The 19,311-nt window shown below is 46.5% G+C and overlaps 1 protein-coding gene across 1 annotated transcript in view; it reads left to right on the top strand.

Annotated features, from left to right (window-relative positions):
- LOC124622928 (myrosinase 1-like) overlaps window positions 1–19,311 on the top strand; it is a 197,487-nt gene that overhangs the window by 60,429 nt on the left and 117,747 nt on the right. The window contains exons 5-6 of the mRNA XM_047148718.1: window positions 4,761–4,962; window positions 18,965–19,059. Of these exons, the coding sequence (XP_047004674.1) occupies window positions 4,761–4,962; window positions 18,965–19,059 (297 nt within the window). The remainder of the gene's footprint in view (window positions 1–4,760; window positions 4,963–18,964; window positions 19,060–19,311) is intronic.

The following is a 19,311-nucleotide window of genomic DNA, read 5'->3' as shown; positions in this document are numbered from 1 at the left end:
CTTTGATTCAGTCTTCGTAAGATTGCGTCGTAATACGAAAATATTTTAAAGTTCACTGCCCAACTAATGACGTGAATATTTGCACTTCAATGAAATAGTCTTTCATGAGTAGTCGTTGATTTAGTCATTTATCAAACTATTTAATGATGTAGTCCACACCGGGTATTTAACTGGTAACGAACAGTTTATTGTTATTTTCTCACTAAATACTTATAACTCTCGCACCACACGCACACGGATTAGTTTAGTTAAGTCAGTCCGATTGAGTTATAGTTTCTTGGCAATTACCACAACTCAACACTTTAGCGTAATTGTTTTATCTTCATGATGTCGTGTACTTGGGGCCTATTCAAGACTAATTGCGTGTATTCTTTCATAGAATGTTCACTTCTCCTTAAGGTCCAACTAATTTAAAGTCAAGTCCAATGTTCACTAATTCCGTTATTAGATTTCAATTAACCCGTAGTGCACGGTTAAATGAGTCTATCTGCTCCTGTCTCAGTTCATAAAATCAGTTTCTTAAGTCGTGAATCCCGTCACGCAACAACCACTTCTAAACTCGAAAACAATCTCGTCACGATTCGCAATCTCAATAATTCAGATCAGAACTGCTCTCGTATATCTGCGCTGGATGAATTCTAGCAAGCGACTTCTTCTGTGGAAGAGCATTGCAGGCGCATTGAATTTCTTCGTTGCGCTTACAACTCTCTTCCACATAAAAGTTATCTCTGATGAAATTACTTTGGACTTAACTTTTGAGATTAATTTCACATTTGTCACATGGATATTTGTCCATTGCTGTAATACGATGTTTCTTCGTTCTCTTTCGCTAACAAATTTGCTCAGTGGTGTACAATGCAGTTGTTGACAAAACTCCTTCGTGTTAGCTGATCGGCAAAGACGTCGTAACTGCCAAGATAACTTTCCCTACTTCATGTTCTTTCTTAATTGACTTTGGTTGGTTGGTTGGTTGGTTTTGGGGAAGGAGACCAGACAGCGTGGTCATCGGTCTCATCGGATTAAGGAAGGATGTGGAAGGAAGTCGGCCGTGCCCTTTCAGAGGAACCATCCCGGCATTTGCCTGGAGTGATTTAGGGAAATCACGGAAAACCTAAATCAGGATGGCCGGACGCGGGATTGAACCGTCGTCCTCCCGAATGCGAGTCCAGTGTCGAACCACTGCGCCACCTCGCTCGGTTAATAGACTTTAAGGTGGTCGTTGGGGCGTTACAGAAACCGAGGTGAAAACATGTCCAGACGTCGAGTGGTTGGGCGGCCACACCTCATTAGAGATGTAGGATGGTCGCAGGCTGGGCAGACTGGTAAAACAGGATAGGCAGCAAACTGTGGCGGAACTATCATCAGACTTTAATGCTGGGCAAAGTACAAGTGTGTGTGTGTGTGTGTGTGTGTGTGTGTGTGTGTGTGTGCGCGCGCACAGTGCACAAACTACGCCCAACGACGGCCCTCCGCAGCCGACTGCCCATGCATGTGACAATGTTAACACCACGACATCAGCAACTACGACTGAAATGTGCACGTGACCATCGGCACTGAACTTTGGCGCAGTGGCAGGGCGTTGTATGGTCTGATGAATCCCTGTACCTTCTTCATCATGCTGATGGTAGATCATGACTCCATCGTCTTCCAGGGGAACAGCTCCTTGACACCTGTACTGTGGGGCGGAGACAAGCTGACAGTGGCTCCAGTACGCTCTAGGAAACATTCGCGAGGGCATCCATGGGTCCAGTGGAGCTCGTGCAAGGCGCCATGGTGGCCAAGGAGTATCGTACACTGGTCGCAGACCACGTACACCCCTTCATGACGATCATGTTTCCTGACCGCAGTAGCATTTTTCAATAAAATAAAGCGTCATGGCGCAAGGTCATGAGTGTAATGGAGTGGTTTGAGGAACACAGTGGCGAGTTCCAGTTGATGTGCTGGCCCAGAAACTCGCCAGCTCTGTACCCCGTGGAATACATACGGGATGTGACTGAAAGTGGCGTCAGAGCTCATCGCCCTCCCGCCCCCCCCCCCCCCCCTCCGAAATTAGCTGACTTGTATGTGTGCGGACATTTGCCACGATTTTACCTCCTCCTCCTCCTCCTCCTCCTCCTTACCCACCGCCCGACCTGCAGTGAAGGTACTTACTGAGCCTTTCCGCTGGTTTAGTTAACATAGGACCAGAATCTCGATGGATTTTCCGCCACATTTCTGGAGAGAGTTTCGTTGTGGAAACTATTAAATGCATCTCGCATTGAAATCCGCACCAAATTTCGAGTCTCAGAAAAACTTCGCCAATCTCGGAGATTTTGCTTTCGTCTAAGCTATACGTGCCTTTTTCGGTGCTCCTGCAGCAGCATTCTGTCGTGTTTTGTGTACCATGGGGGATCAGTTCCGTCTGTTATTAATTTATTTGGTATGAATCTCTCGAGTGCTGTTGATACTATTTCTTTGAATTTAAGCCACATATGGTCTTCACTTACATAGTTAGGAAGGATTGGAGACTGTCTCTTAGATAGACGTCAACCGAATTTTTAGTTGCTTTTATAAATAGATATATTTCACGGTTAGTTTTACTAAATTTCTTTGTTACGGAATTGAGCCTCGCTACGACTGTGTATTCACTAACCCCTGTATCTGTCGTGATGCTCAGGATTGTTTGTGGCTAAGAGGTCAAGTGTATTTTTGTAACCATTTAAAATTTGAATGGCCTCGTGAACTGATTGTTCAAAATAATTTTTAAAAAAGCATTTAGAACAATTACGGAAGTTGTTTTCTATCTACAGTAGGGTCTGAAAATGTATTTATGTCAACATATGGAAGGTAGATTGAAGTCACTGCCAACTATAATTGTATGAGTAGGGTACCTATTTACGGCGAGACTCGAGTTTTCTTTGAAATGATCAGCAACTGTTTCATTTGCGAGCGGGGGTCGGTAAAAGGAGCCAGTTATTAATTTATTCCGGTTGTCGGATATAACCTCTGTCCATATTACGTCACAAGAACTACCTGCTTCAATGTCGCTTGTGAGCTGGAACACACATTACATTATTTTTCCTTAAGTTGTGCTTCTTGTTTCTTTTGTAGTGCAGATCATTACAATTACGGCTTTTCCCTCCAAAACCTAGGATGCTTTCTCTGTGACCCTGTAAATACCAGAGCTAAACAATGTAGAACAACAACGTACGTTGCAAGCATAGCATTCTGTAGTACTTCATTTCCTTATTTCTAACATTTTAAAATTGTGCGTCGACTTTAGATGACATGTCAATCATAGATGTTCTTTTCTCTGTTTATGAACGTACTTTGTCATGTTTTGAACATTGTCCCGCTACACTTTATTAACTAATGTTTCACCGCAAGGGATATCGGATTGTAGAGAGTAAATTAATATGGATTATGTCGTTCTTCTTTTCAAAAATTCACTTACCCATTTCTTCTTTCCTTATTGTCTTTTGGGCATGCAGTTGTAGTAATTAAAGTAGCCACAAATGTAGTGATGAAAACGAAATGACTAGCGTACATTCGCATTCTCTTTACATCGTTCCTTTCTTGTTGACCGAGCGAGGTGGCGCAGTGGTTAGCACACTGGACTCGCATTCGGGAGGACGACGGTTCAATCCCGTCTCCGGCCATCCTGATTTAGGTTTTCCGTGATTTCCCTAAATCGTTTCAGGCAAATGCCGGGATGGTTCCTTTGAAAGGGCACGGCCGATTTCCTTCCCAATCCTTCCCTAACCCGAGCCTGCGCTCCGTCTCTAATGACCTCGTTGTCGACGGGCCGTTAAACACTAACCACCACCACCACTTTCTTGTTGGTCTCATGGCGATGGACTGTTTCTATCTCAATCAGTAACGGTGAAAGGAAGCTACCGTACAGACAGAGGGATCTATATTTATATTTGGCAGAACTAATTACATACTGACATAATCGTCGGAATTGCTTTCGTTTCCCAAAAGCTATAAATATTTCGATTTCGGAAAAGAAGCTCTGTATTTCGCTAAGATGTCGAAGAAGAAGGTCCCTTACGTACTGGTTGTATCGAGTAAGATGAGGAGACGGCGGTTTGAAAGCGAACAGAAGTAGTACGAGGAAGGGCGTCCCTTATCTGAGGGATCGCTACTCAAGCTACCTGGCGAAGGGGCAAGTGTGGCAAATGTCCGGCGTGGCAAATGTCCTGCGTGGCAAATGTCCGGCATTCGTGCAGATGTAGTGCCAACTCCCTTGAGCGACGTATCGAGACCTCATTGCTTCAATGCAACGACGCGTCTCCACTGTTACCCGTGCCAAAGGTGGACTTAATGGCTATTAGGTAAGTGGTCATGGTGTTCTGGCTGATCAGTGTACATTACCATGTTATAGACATGTCCCATTTTTTGTGATGCTACTTTGACGAAACGACATTGTAGCAATTACCGTGACAATAACGAGCATTAATAACTGAGGGCCGACGTAAAGGCTTGTTTTCGTTGGCGAAAGATGGGAAAATGACAAGTAGACATCACGTACCTCTTCCGGTTGACTACCAAATCGTCTTTCTTTCTTGTAGTTATTTCTGTCCGTTTTTCTCAACCTCCTCTCCGGCGTCCTCCAATGGGGCCATCTTGCCACCTTCTCCTTACGGCTCTGACAACTCGTACCAGCGTAACACAGATGAAGTTTCCTCGGTACTGATGCTGTCTGTATAGTGAGAGGGGAACTTGTCTGCTGTCTTCGCATTGCGACGGGCCAGCAGCGGAGGCTGGGCGTGTTGCAGGTGAAGTGGTGGGTGACGATCAACGAGCCGGAGCACATCGCGGCGGGCTACGAGCCTGCTCTTTCCTTATACGTACCCAGCGTGGCGCCTGGGCTGCCCGGCCACCCGGGCGTCGGCTCCTACCTGGCGGCCCACACCATGCTGCTGGCGCACGGCCGCGCCTACCGCCTCTACAACACCACCTTCCGGCACCGCCAGCACGGTACGTGGCACCTTCTCCTTCCCGTCGGGCCTCACGATGGAACCTTCCTAACTTCCGTATTCCGGTCTTCTTTAACCTGGGTCTCCGGTTCACCTACATCTACACTACTGGCCATTAAAATTGCTACACCAAGAAGAAATGCAGATGATAAACGGGTATTCATTCGACAAATATATTATACTACAACTGACATGTGATTACATTTTCACGCAATTTGGGTGCATGGATCCTGAGAAATCAGTACCCAGAACAAACACCTGTGGTCGTAAAAACGACCTTGATACGCCTGGGCACTGAGTCAAACAGAGCTTGGATGGCGTGTACAGGTACAGCTAGCTGCCCATGCAGCTTCAACACTGTACCACAGTTCATCAAGAGTAGTGACTGGCGTACCGTGACGAGCCAGTTGCTCGGCCACCATTGACCAGACAATTTCAATTGGTGAGAGATCTGGAGAATGTGCTGGCCAGGGCAGCAGTAGAACATTTTCTGTATCCAGAAAGGCGCGTACAGGAACTGCAACATGCGGTCGTGCACTATCATGCTGAAATGTAGGGTTTCGCAGGGATCGAATGAAGGGTAGAGCCACGGATCGTAACACATCTGAAATGTAACGTCCACTGTTCAAAGTGCCGTCAATGCGAACAAAAGGTGACCAAGACGTGTAACCAGTGGCACCCCATACCATCACGCCGGGTGATACGCCAGTATGGTGATAACGAATACACGCTTCCAATGTGCGTTCTGCGCGATGTCGCCAAACACGGATGCGACCATCATGATGTTGTAAACAGAACCTGCATTCATCCGAAAAAATGACGTTTTGCCATTCGTACACCCAGGTCCGACGTTGAGTACACCATCGCAGGCGCTCCTGTCTGTGATGCAGCGTCAAGGGTAACCGCAGCCATGGTCTCAGAGTTGATAGTCCATGCTGCTGCAAACGTCGTCGAACTGTTCGTGCAGATGGTTGTTGTCTTGCAAACGTCCCCATCTGTTGACTCAGGGATCGAGACGTGGCTGCACGATCCGTTACAGCCATGCGGATAAGATGCCTGTCATCTCGACTTCTAGTGATACGAGGCCGTTGGGATCCAGCACGGCGTTCCGTATTACCCTCCTGAACCCACCGATTCCATATTCTGCTAACAGTCACTGGATCTCGACCAAGGCGAGCAGCAATGTCGCGAAACGATAAACCGCAATCGCGATAGGTACTATCCGACCTTTATCAAAATCGGAAACGTGATGGTACGCATTTCTCCTCCTTACACGAGGCATCACAACAACGTTTGACCAGGCAACGCCGGTCAACTGCTGTATGTGTATGAGAAATCGGTATGAAACTTTCCTCTTGTCAGCACGCTGTAGGTGTCGCCAACCGGCGCCAGCCTTGTGTGGATGCTCTGAAAAGCTAATCATTTGCTTATGACAGCATCTTCTCCCTCTCGGTTAAATTTCCCGTCTGTAGCACGTCATGTTCGTGGTGTAGCAATTTTAATGGCCAGTAGTGTACATTTACGTAGCGTATGGAGTGTCGGATGGGATTTCTGGATACCTCGGTTTGTTTCGAAGGACCGGGACTGCTCGAGCCCATACCTTCTATCTGATGATGGGGGGTTTGGAATGATGGGTTTGGGAATGCGTAGTGAGTAGTGTTTCTTGGTTAGTTGGTAGGATGATCTTGAAGATATTTCTGGGATGATTTAAGGTGTGGATTGATCTGGGATTGGGATAATGTCGGATGTCGACGTCTTCTTGACTTCTTTCGCTGCAACGCGCCGACTGCGTTGTGGCTCGGCGAACGAACAACTCCCTTTGATGAGGGCAGTGAGATCGTTCCCGGCGTCTTGTGATAAAAATTGGACGATTGTTGGCTGTCGTGAAACAGCCTTCTTCTGTTCTTCATCGGAGACCGGGGTTGCCTTTGGCTTGGTGGCTGCCTCGACCTTTTCGGAGGCGGCCAATTCAAGCAACCCTTCCAAGTCCTTGGAGATCAGCACCGTCAACTTCTTCTTGGGAGGCGGCGGGGCGGGATCTGGGTCCGATTCCGTTGTGTCCATTTCCTCTATGGGCTCCCGCCCCGATGGGGGTGGAGCAGGTGGGGTGAGTCGCAGTGCTTTAGTGGCAGAAGCCACTTCAGCCCGCAGCCGCTGAATTTCCCTGTGTGCCGCGGCCAGTTCGTCTCGTAGGGCGGTCCTCTCTGCCGCGAATGCGGCTTTGACGTCCTCTATTGCGTCCTCTGTGGCCGCACGGAGCTTGTTGTGCGGCACAGCGTCATCATGGCGGCGTCTTTCGGGGGTCGGAGGAGCCCCCTCCTTCTGCTGCTCAAATCCTGCCGCAGGCGCTGGCCCGCGGCCGCAATTTCTCCGTCGTCTCTTCTTCGTCTTCTTCTTGTTGCCCCCGCGACCCCAGTTAGCAATGTAACTGCAGCCACGAAGGCTCGCGACGTGCTTTCCTCCGCAGTTCGCGCACTTTGGCGCAACGTCGCGCGGCTTCTTGCAGTCGCGGGTGTCGTGCGGCTCTGCGGACTTCATGCACACCGCGTGGTCGTGCCGGCAGTACTTAGCCACATGGCCAATCTGCTGGCAGCGGAAGCACTGCACATCTCGGCGTGGTTTGCCGCCACCGAATCTGAGCGCCTCAATAAAGACACGCTCCGTTACGGCGGCAACAAGAAGGCGGCCCGGCCTCCCTTCTCTTCTGGGCGGCATCTGGGCAGCAACAGCAGCAAGCGCTCCGCTCTAGTCAGCGTCTCCACACACCTGGCCGTACATGTACATGGTTGCTCTGCAGTTCACACTTAAGTGCCTGGCAGAGGGTTCATCGAACCATTTTCATTCTACTTCTCTACCGTTCCACTCTCGAAAGGCGTGTGGGAAAAAGGAACGCCTAAATCTTTCCTTTCGAGCTCTGATTACTCTTATCTTATTATGACGATCATTTCTCCCTACGTAGGTGGGTGTCGCATTCGGAAGAGAAAGCTGGTGATTGAAATTTCGTAAATAGATGTCGCCGCAAAGAAAACCGCCTTTATTTCAGTGACTGCCACCTCAACTCGCTTATCATATCAGTGACACTCTCACCCCTATTGCGCGATAACACGAAACGAAGTGCCCTTCTTTGCACTTTTTCGATGTCCTCCGTCAATCCTACCTGGTAAGGATCCCATAAAAAAAAGTCGCGTGACTACGGCCTCCCGTTGGGAAAACCGTTAGCCTGGTGCAATTCTTTCGATCTGACGCCACTTCGGCGACATGCGCGTCGATGGGGATGAAATGATGATGATTAGGACAACACAACACCCAGTCCCTGAGGGGAGAAAAATCTCCGACCCAACCGGGAATTGAACCCGGTCCCTTAGGATTGACATTCTCTCGCGCTGACCACTTTTTTTAATTCCACAAAAACAGTAAAAAAAATGGCTACAATGAAATGACATAAATAAGGTGACAGATAATTGCAGTCATAATTTACAGCATTCAAAGAATGACTCAGCTACCGGGGGCGGACAAGGATCCCATACCGCGCAGCAATATTCCAGCAGAGGACGGACGAGTGTAATGTAGGCTGTCTCTATAGTGGGTTTGTCGCATCTCCTAGGAGCTCTGCAAACGAAGCGCTGTTTTTTTGTTTCGCCTTCCCCACAATATTATCTATGTGGTCTTTCCAATTTAAGTTGCTCGTAATTGTAATTCCTAGGTATTTAATCGAATTGACAGCCCTTAAAAATGTTCAAATGTGTGTGAAACCTTATGGGACTTAACTGCTAAGGTCATCAGTCCCTAAGCTTACACACTACTTAATCTAAATTATCCTAAGGACAAACACACATACCCATGCCCGAGGGAGGACTCGAACCTCCGCCGGGACCAGCCGTACAGTCCATGACTGCAGCGCCTTAGACCGCTTTTTTTATTTTTTTATTATTTTTTTAAATATCTCGCTTTGTTCGCTTTTCTTCGTTGCATCTGCTCGGGGCGTACGTCGTAAGACATCAGTTTAAGTTCGTTGTTGATCGATTAACTCAGTTTTTTTTTATTACAGAGGGCAGCTAACCCTCTAACCGAACTCGCTGAGCTAGCGTGCCGGCACCACTCGGCTAATCCCGCACGGCGACAGCCCTTAGATTTGTGCGATTTATTGTACAACCAAAATTTATCGGATTTCTTTTAGTACCCATGTGGACGACCTCGCACTTTTCTTTGCTTAGTGCCAATTGCCACTTTGCTCACCATACAGAAATTCTCTCTAGATCATTTTGTAATTGGAACTGATCGTCTGATGATTTTACTTGACGGTAAATTACAGCGTCATCTGCAAACAATTTAAGGTAGCTGCTCAGATTACCACCTAGATCATTTGTGTAAATCAGGAACAGCAGAGGGGCCTATGACACTACCTTGATAACGCCAGATGTCACTTCTGTTCTACTCGATGATATGCCGTCTACCACTACGAACTGCGACCTGTCTGAGAGGACATCACGAATCCAGTCACACAACTGAGACGATACTCCATATGCACGCAATTTGATTTATAGTCGCCTATGAGGAACGGTATCAAAAGCCTTCTGGAAATCTAGGAATATGGAATCGATCTGAGATCCCTTGTCGACAGCACTCATTCTCCGCGTCAACTTCTTTTTATTTTTGGGGTTCCGTATCTGAAACGGAGCCCTTATACGATCGCTTTGTAGTCTGTCCGTCTTTCCGACTGTTCAGACCCCTTTTTCCAATTTACACAGAGGTGACAAAGGTCCTTTTGCATGGCGTACTGCAGCACGCACTCAACAAGTCGTTGCAAGTCTCCTGCAGAAACATTAAGCCACGCTGCCCGTGTAGCCGTCCATAACTGGGAAAGTGTTGCCTATGCAGGATTTTGTGCACCAACTAACCTCTCCATTACGTCCCACAAATATTCAATGGGATTCATGTCGGGCGACCTAGTTGCCCAAATCATTCATGACAAAAGTAACTTTCGCAAGACGTTGTCTGTCAAGTGACATAACCTTGTGAAACTAGGATCATACGTACAAAGAACTGCTACAGTGTGGTAGAGAAGCTAACTGAAGGCAATACCCAATGAGGAGAAAAGAAATGACACGTTTATTTAAAGACAGTAATTACACTGAAGTCACCGCCATTTATTACGGTCCTGTGGACATTCAAAAAGGTGGGACACGGTTCTTAACACGGTACGCCGTCAACTTTCACGGCAGTGGGTGCTCTGTGACGTTGTTCCATGCTGGCCACAATGTTGCTAAGGAGTTCTTGTTAATGATCGTTGGCGCATGTGCTTATGCTGCAGCACGTCCCTCCAATGCATCCCACACGTGCTCGATGGGACTTAAGTCGGAGGAACAGGTGTGCCAGTCCATTCGCCTGAATACCCTCTCGTTCCAAGAGCTCCACCATCTGCTCTGGTTGTTATCGATAAAAATGAAGTCGGGACCAAGTGCACACCTGAAGAGCCTCCCACAATAATGCTGACAGGTGTGTGTACAATGTTCAAAAATTTCTACGTCTACATATATACTCCGCTAGCCACCAAGCGGTGTATGGCGGAGGGCACAATTCGCGCTAAAGTCATATCCCCCCCCCCCCCCCCCCCCCCCCTCTGTTCCACTCGTGGGTCGTCGAGGGAAAAACGACTGTCTGAACGCCTCGGTACAAGCTCTAATTTCCTTTATCTTCGAATGGTGATCATTGCGAGATTTGAAAGTTGGCGGTAATAATATACGCTCTGCATCCTTGGTGAAAATCAGATTTCGGAATTTAGTGAGCAGCCCCTTCCGTTTAGCGCGCCGTCCCACTTCAAACTTTCTATGAGATTTGTTACGTTCTGGCGATGGCTAAATGTACCAGTCACGAATCTTGCCGCTCTTCTGTGGACCTTCTCAATCTATTGAATCAGACCCAGCTGGTAAGGGCCCCATACAGACGAACAATACTCGAAGACTGGACGAACTAACGTATTGTAAGTTATTTCCTTTGTTGAAGGGCTGCATCGCTTCAGGATTCTACCAATAAACCGCAATCTAGAGTTCGCCTTACCCGTTATTTGTGTAATCTGATGATTCCATTTGAGATCATTTCGAATAGTCACACCCAGATACTTGACGGATGTTACCGCTTCCAAAGACTGGGCATTTATTTTGTACTCGTACATTAATAGGGATTTTCGTCTTGTTATATGCAGTAGATTACACTTACTAATATTGAGAGATAACTACCAGTCATTACACCACACATTTATTTTCTGCAAATCATTGATTTCTTCACAACTTTCGTGTGATACTACTTTCCTGTAGACTACAGCATTATCGGCAAACAGTCTATTGCCGCTGTCAATACCATCAACCAGATCGTTTGTGTAAATCGTAAAAAGCAGTGGACCTATTACGCTGCCCTGAGGCACACCTGAAGTTACGCTTGTTTCTGTTGAAATCATCCCGTTCAGGACGACATACTTCTCCCTGTCCGTTAGAAAACTTTCTATCCAACCGCATATGTCATCGGATAGACCGAAAGCGCGCAATTTTTGGGGCAAGCGACAGTGCGGAGCTGAGTCGAACGCCTTTCGAAAGTCGAGAAATATGGCATCGACCTGGGAGCCTGTATCTAGAGCCTGTTGTGTATCTTGCACAAGGAGGGCCAGTTGTCTCTCGCATGACCGCTGTTTCCTAAAACCGAGCTGGTTTCTGCAGATGAGCTTCTCAGTCTAGAAAGATCATTATGTTTGAACACAGAATATGTGCCATGATTCTACAACAAATTGATTTCAGTGAAATTGGCCAGTAATTATGTGCATCCGATTTTCTGCCCTTTTTATAGATTGCTATAACCTGGGCCTTCTTCCAGTCCCGTGGAACTTTCCTCTGTTCCAGTGATCTCTGATAGATGACGGATGAGAATGGTGCTATATTTATAGCGTAGTCAACATATAATCTTACGGGGATACCGTCTGGGCCAGATGCCATCCTGGCATCTAAGGATCTTAACTGTTTTACAATCCCAGACACACTATAAACACTATGTCAGACATCCTAGCATTTGTTCGATAGTTGAAAGGGGGAATGGTGCTAAAGTCCTCTACCGTAAATGAGTTTTTGAAAGCTAGGTTTAGAATTTCGGCCTTCTGTTTATGATCATCAGTTACATTACCCGTACTGTCAGCAAGAGAAGGTATTGAATTATTTGTAGCGTTCATAGACTTGGATATCAGTACACCCGTGCAACATTACGGATCCCCACATCATTACACCTGAATTACCAAAACAATCATGTGCAACAATGTCCCTGCGTACATTACGTGTTACCCCATCTCGGCGTACGAGGGTACTTAATACAGCCAGGTACACTGTCGAACGTAATCGTTTTGGTGGTCCAGGCGTTTTGGTGTGAGGCGTACTGAAGTGCAAATGTTTGAACATGATGCACTCACCGGTCAACGTTACTGTGACGTTGTACTCCTTCCCCACGTGCCTCTTTTCAGGCGTACGTTCGGCCCCGACCACGGTTTAATGGATGACAATGCACGACGGCATCGAACAGTGCGGGTGGAGTAGTTCTTGGAACGGGGAGATATTAGACTGATGGACTAGAATGCCAGTTCCCCCGAATTAAATCCCACCTAGCAGGTGTGGAAAGCGTTGAGGAGACGTACAGCAGCACACACACATACACTGAAGCCGCAGGCACACGGACCGTGCTGTTGAACCTCAACGCTGAGCGTGGCGACTTCAACGTGCTACTGAACGCTCAGAAACGTTGCGACTTGTGCGTGTACGTGGGCCCCAACGCTCTCCAGTGGTAGTTATCGGCAGTATCTCGCTCGTAAATCGCGTTGTTTACGAAATGGACGGGCGTAAAATTCCCATATTAGCTCTATTAAAACGTACTTTTCTCCCTTGTCCATATGCTAGTCAGGTTGTTCTGTCTGTAGTGTGCACACACATCAAAAAAGTTTCGCGTCATCTGGGTTCCGAGAGTTCCGGAACCTGTAAAGAAAATTGGAATAAAGATCAACATAAACGTCATTTTCGCCCTTTTTATTGCTCATCAAAACCACACACTGCATGTTGTACCACCATACAGCGAGACCTTCAGAGGTGGCGGTCCAGATTGCTGTACACACCGGTACCCCTAATACACGATGCACGTCCTCTTGCATTGATGCATGAAGGCAATATTCGTCGTGGCATACCGTCCACAAGTTCATCAAGTCACTGTTCTATCCCAAACATGTGCGATAGGGTTCACGTCTGGAGAATATCCTGGCCACTCTAGTCGACTGATGTCGTTAACCTGAAGCCCATTCAAGAGATGGGCATGATTGGGGGCACGAATTGTCATCCATGAAGACGAATGCCCCATCAATATGTTGCCGATATGGTTGCACTATCGGTTGGAGGATGGCTTTCGTGTATCATACAGCCGTTACGGTGGCCCCACATAATCCCACCCCAAAACAGCAGTGAACCTCCACCTTGCTGCACTCGCTGGATAGTGTGTCTAAGGAGTTCAGCCTGACTGGGTTGCCTCCAAACACGTCTCCGACGATTGTCTGGTTGAAGGGATATACGACACTCATCGGCGAAGAGAACGTGATGCCAATCCTGAGCGGTCCATTCGGCGTGTTGTTGGGCCCATCTGTACCGCACTGCATGATGTCGTGGTTGCAAAGATGGACCTCGCCATGGACGACGGGATGAAGTTGCGCTTCATGCAGCCTATTGCGCAGGGTTTGAATCGTTAACACGACGTCCTGTGGCTGCACGGAAAGCATTATTCAATATGGTGGCGTTGCAGTCAGGGTTCCTCCGAGCCATAATCCGTAGGTAGCCGTCATCCACTACAGTAGTAGCCCTTGGGCGGCCTGAGCGAGGCATGTCATCGATAGTTCCTATCTATCTATCTCTCTCTCTCTCTCTCTCTCTCTCTCTCTCTCTCTCTCTCTCTCTCTCTCTGTATCTCCTCCGTGTCCGAACAACATCGCTTCGGTTAACTCCGAGACGCCTGGACACTTCAATTGCTGAGAGCCCTTCCTGGCACAAAGTAACAATGCGCACGCGATCGAACCGCCCTATTGACAGTCCAGGCACGGTTGAACTACAGACAACACAAGCCGTGTACCTCCTTCCTGGTGGAATGACTGGAATTGATCGGCTGTCTGACCCCCTCCATCTAATAGGGCTGCTAATGAATGGTTGTTTACATCTTTGGGTGGGTTCAGCGACATCTCTGAACAGTCAAAGGGACTGTGTCTGTGATACAATATTTACAGTCAAGATCTATCTTCCCGAGTTCTGGGAACAGGGGTGATGCAAAACTTTTTTTGATGTGGGTATAAATGAAAACTTCAATATCCGTGAAAGTAAGGCGATACAAATTTACAATAGTTCCCCACATAAGATAAAAATTATTTCATCATTCTGCCTTTTTAGTAAAACATTACGGTCATTCTTATTTGATCACTCAGTAGCAGAATCTTTACATGTGAATTGCAAAACTCAAAAGAAGAAAGGCCAAAATATCTTACTGCAAGTAGTGCAAGGTGCCCTATACATTAAGCGAACAAACTCAGTTCCCAAAAAGAGCACTTATATTTACGTAACATCGAATATTACAGTATATACTTATACTGAACTAATAAGAAAGTATCAAAACCTATTAAAAAGCTAAGGACAGGAGAAAAAAATATTTAGATGTAGTTGGATGCGAATCACTAACACTACCGTGACCACAGCTGTTTAAGGGCCATATCTAGCTTATTACTATACCATGAAAGTTTTATTATAGCTATTTTACTTACTGAAATTTAATTATAACGAACTGTACCAATAACAATGAATTTTAATGGATTTTCAACATGCTGATTTAAAATAGCCTACTCTCATAATACGCAAGTTACAATAATACTTTTCCCACGAATATTACGTTTTTTTGTTATTTTGTCAGAACGAATCATACAATTAAAGGAGTGTTTATGAGAGCTCCCCCGTTTGCCGGTGCTCAGAAATGGCATATATACATACGGGCCTCAACTGAAAGCCAACATGGAGCCTCACAACTCTGCACCGAAGGGAGATGGCGTGCACGTGACATAGGTGGCGGTCTGCCACCTCATTGGTCAATGCTCAACCGCACGTCCAAAATATCTGACGTGCTAGATATTGCTCTGCACGTTCGTAAGGACTTCCCAACCTGCTATTCCACGCTTTGACCTCACAAACTCGGCCCACTCAAGGCTAAACGTTCGGATGCATGGTCCGACTTGCCAACGGCTTAAAGATCACCCAGCAGCTATCAACCGTGTTGGTAGAAGACTGAAACGCCCAGCCATAAGAACTCCTTACCCACTTTACGTCCAGCAATGGAGCAAGTTGCAGAGAATGTATTGCTGATCACACAATTTACTAAGAACCATGTCGTGCCTTTTGCAATGTTCAGGAGACCGTCATGGATCGCTGAAATCTCAGTGTAATTATTGTCTTTGAATAAAAGTGTCACTTCCGTTCGGCCAGCTTCTTATTTCTTGCAGTTACGTTCTGTGCTATACTGTAGTAGTTCGTTCTACGTATGGTAAAAGTTTCATCGAGCTACGTTATTTGGCAGTGACACATCATGAGAAAGTTTTGCGCTCCAGTGGAAAGTGGAAAGTACTCTCTGCCGTACACTTAACAGCTGTATGAGAAATATGGATGTAGAGAAGTTCAGGTAAACCACGGAAAATCTAAATCAGAATGGCCGGATGAGCTGGAGCGTGTCGTACAAAAGCCCAGTTCTTTACAACATTGTAACATCTTCCGAGCTTAACCTGACGACGAACTCGGTCGAGACGTGTGTTGCTGTGACGAGTGAGAAAGGCTCACGACAAGAACCTCGCTGCCTGCAGCAGTGGGGACAATAGTTAGTTGTCGCTTTTTTGGTGCTCCGCATTACAGTGATATTTCAGAAATTCATTCGAGATACATTTCACTGTTGAGAAGTTCAACATTTCGCAGTAAATTCGAAGTCTCGTCAGGAAAATCGTAAGTATACCGCTTATTTGTCTCACGAACGCAAACCTGTATAATTTTTCCACCAAAAATTGTTCATTTGCGTCTGACGGTTCTTGCATATCCCGACAAGCTCCGTATTTGCTTATCTAAAGTGTGTTTCAAGGCTGACTCCCTGATCAAAGGGATTTAATACACTACTGGCCATTAAAATTGCTACACCAAGAAGAAATGCAGATGATAAACGGGTATTCATTCGACAAATATATTATACTAGAACTGACATGTGATTACATTTTCACGCAATTTGGGTGCATAGATCCTGAGAAATCGGGTGCATAGATCCTGAGAAATCAGTACCCATAACAACCAACTCTGGCCGTAATAACGGCCTTGATACGCCTGGGCGTTGAGTCAAACAGTGCTTGGATGGCGTGTACAGATACAGCTGCCCATGCAGCTTCAACACGATACCACAGTTCATCAATAGTAGGGACTGGCGTATCGTGACGAGCCAGTTGCTCAGCCACCATTGACCAGACAATTTCAATTGGTGAGAGATCTGGAGAATGTGCTGGCCAGGGCAGCAGTCGAACATTTTCTGTATCCATAATGGCCCGTACAGGACCTTCAACATGCGGTCGTGTATTATCCTGCTGAAATGTAGGGTGTCGCAGGGATCGAATGAAGGGTAGAGTCACGGGTTGTAACACATCTGAAATATAACGTCCACTGTTCAAAGCGCCGTCAATGCGAACAAGAGGTGACCGAGACGTGTAACCAATGGCACCCCATACCATCACGCTTCCTATGTGCGTTCACCGCGATGTCGCCAAACACGAATGCAACCATCATGATGCTGTAAACAGAACCTGGATTCATCCGAAAAAATGACGTTGTGCCATTCGTGCACCCTGGTTCGTCGTTGAGTACACCATCCCAGGCGCTCCTGTCTGTCATGCAGCGTCAAGGGTAACCGCAGCCATGGTCTCAGAGTTGATAGTCCACGCTGCTGCAAACGTCGTCGAACTGTTCGTGGAGATGGTTGTTGTCTTGCAAACGCCCCATCTGTTGACTCAGGGATCGAGACGTGGCTGCACGATTCGTTACAGTCATGCAGATAAGATGCCTGTCATCTCGACTGCTAGTGATACGAGGCCGTTGGGATCCAGCACGGCGTTCCGTATTACCCTCCTGAACCCACCGGCTCCATATTCTGGTAACAGTCATTGGATCTCGACCAACGCGAGCAGCAATGTCGCGATATGATAAACCGAAATCGCGATAGGCTACAATCAGACCTTTATCAAAGTCGGAAACGTGATGGTAGGCATTTCTCCTCCTTACACGAGGCATCACAACAACGTTTCACCAGGCAACGCCGGTCAACTGCTGTTTGTGTATGAGAAATCGGTTGGAAACTTTCCTCATGTCAGCACGTTGCAGGTGTCGCCACCGGCGCCAACCTTGAGTGAATGTTCTGAAAAGCTAATCATTTGCATATCACAGCATCTTCTTCGTGTCGATTAAATTTCGCGTCTGTAGCACGTCATGTTCGTGGTGTTGCAATTTTAATGGACAGTAGTGTACATAAACGAGGGGCGTTTGAAAAGTCCGTGCAAAGTCCGAGAGATGGCACCACCGGCGCGTATCGACGTCATTTTTAGTTAGCAGCATTTTTGGAAAGAACGCATACCAAGTTTCAGCCATATTGGCCTATTTCTTTGTGTTTGGCATTCGTATGAATCAATGAAGTTGAGTGATTGTCAAAAAATGGACGAAGAAGAATTTCGTGTGGTGTTTAAACATTACTTTTTGAAAGACAAAACCACTCAGGAGACTAAACAGAAGCTTGATAAACATTATGGTGACTCTGCACCTTCTGTTAAAACAGTTTATAAGTGGTTTCAAAATTTTCGGAGTGGCCAGATGGGCACATGTGATGCTAAACGTTCTGATGCCCTGTGGAGGTTACAACTCCAGAAATCATTGATAAAATCCATGATGTGGTGATGGATGACAGAAGAGTTAAGGTGCGTGAGATTGCTAGTGCTGTGGGCATCTCGAATGAACGGGTACATAATATTTTGCATAAACATTTGGACATGAGAAAGGTATCCGAAAGATGGGTTCCGCGATTGTTCACGCTTGACCAAAGACGGAATCGTGTTAAGTGTTGCAATCCGCAGGACTTTAAGCGCCGTTTCGTCACTGTGGATGAAACATGGATACATTACTATACTCCTCAGACCAAACACCAATCTAAACAATGGGTTACCGAGGGAGAATCTGCACCAAAAAAGGCGAAGAGCAGTGCTTCGGCCGGAATGGTTATGGTGACTGTCTTTTGCGATTCACAAGGGATAATCCTCATCGACTATCTGGAAAATGGTAAAACTATTACAAGTGCATATTATTCATCGTTACTGGACTGTTTGAAAACCGAGGTGCAAGAAAAACGCCGGCAGTCGGACCGCAAAAAGTTCCTTTTCCATCACAACAATGCATCAGCACACACCTCAGCAGTTGTGGTCTCAAAATTAATGTAAATAGGATTTCAGCACGGTTCACAGCCCCCTGTTCTCCAGACTTCGCTCCCTCGGACTACTGTTTGTTCCCCAATTTGAAGAAATGGCTGGCAGGACGAAGATTTTATTCAAATGAGAAGGTGAATGCACCAACTAATAGCTATTTTGCAGACTTGGAAAATACCTATTATTCGGAAGGGATCAACAAATTATAACAGTGTTGGACGAAGAGTAAGTCTAAAAGGAGACTATGTCGAAAAATAAAAAAAAGGTTTACCCCAAACACGTAAGTAGCTTTTATTTTTGCATGTACTTTTCAAACGCCCCTCATGGCATGAGATCTGTTAGAACTACCAAGACTGTAACCTACGGCAGCGTTTGGACCAGAGCAGCTATGTCAAAAAGGCCTAAAGTATCGTATTTGTTCGTGTGTGTTTCTTTTGGTTACTGACTCCAATGTGTTCTGTTGCAGGTCGTCTGGGACTGGCACTGAGCGCTGTACACATACAGCCTGCGTCGGATGCTCCAGAGGATGTTGCGGCTGCGCGCCGTCTCTTCCAGTTCCAGGTACGTAGTCAGTCACGTAGCGGGTATTAACAACTGAGATAAAAGTGCCACACATACTGAAAAGAGCAGGCTGCTTCTCTCTCACAAACTCGTTCATATTTTGCGCTGTACATTTCAGTTGACGCCTTACGACAAGAGATGGAAAAACTCCTCAGGTGTACTTGAAAATAATATGGAAAATATATGTATAGGAGAGAGTCTGGGGTTAGGCGGCCGTTTCCTAAGGCAACTTTTGTGCGATAAATAACGCAA

Source organism: Schistocerca americana, chromosome 7 (genome assembly GCF_021461395.2).
Source record: "Schistocerca americana isolate TAMUIC-IGC-003095 chromosome 7, iqSchAmer2.1, whole genome shotgun sequence".
Taxonomy (NCBI): Eukaryota; Metazoa; Arthropoda; class Insecta; order Orthoptera; family Acrididae; genus Schistocerca; species Schistocerca americana.
Note: the sequence above shows the minus strand (reverse complement) of the source record. Positions and strands in the feature narration are given on the sequence as shown.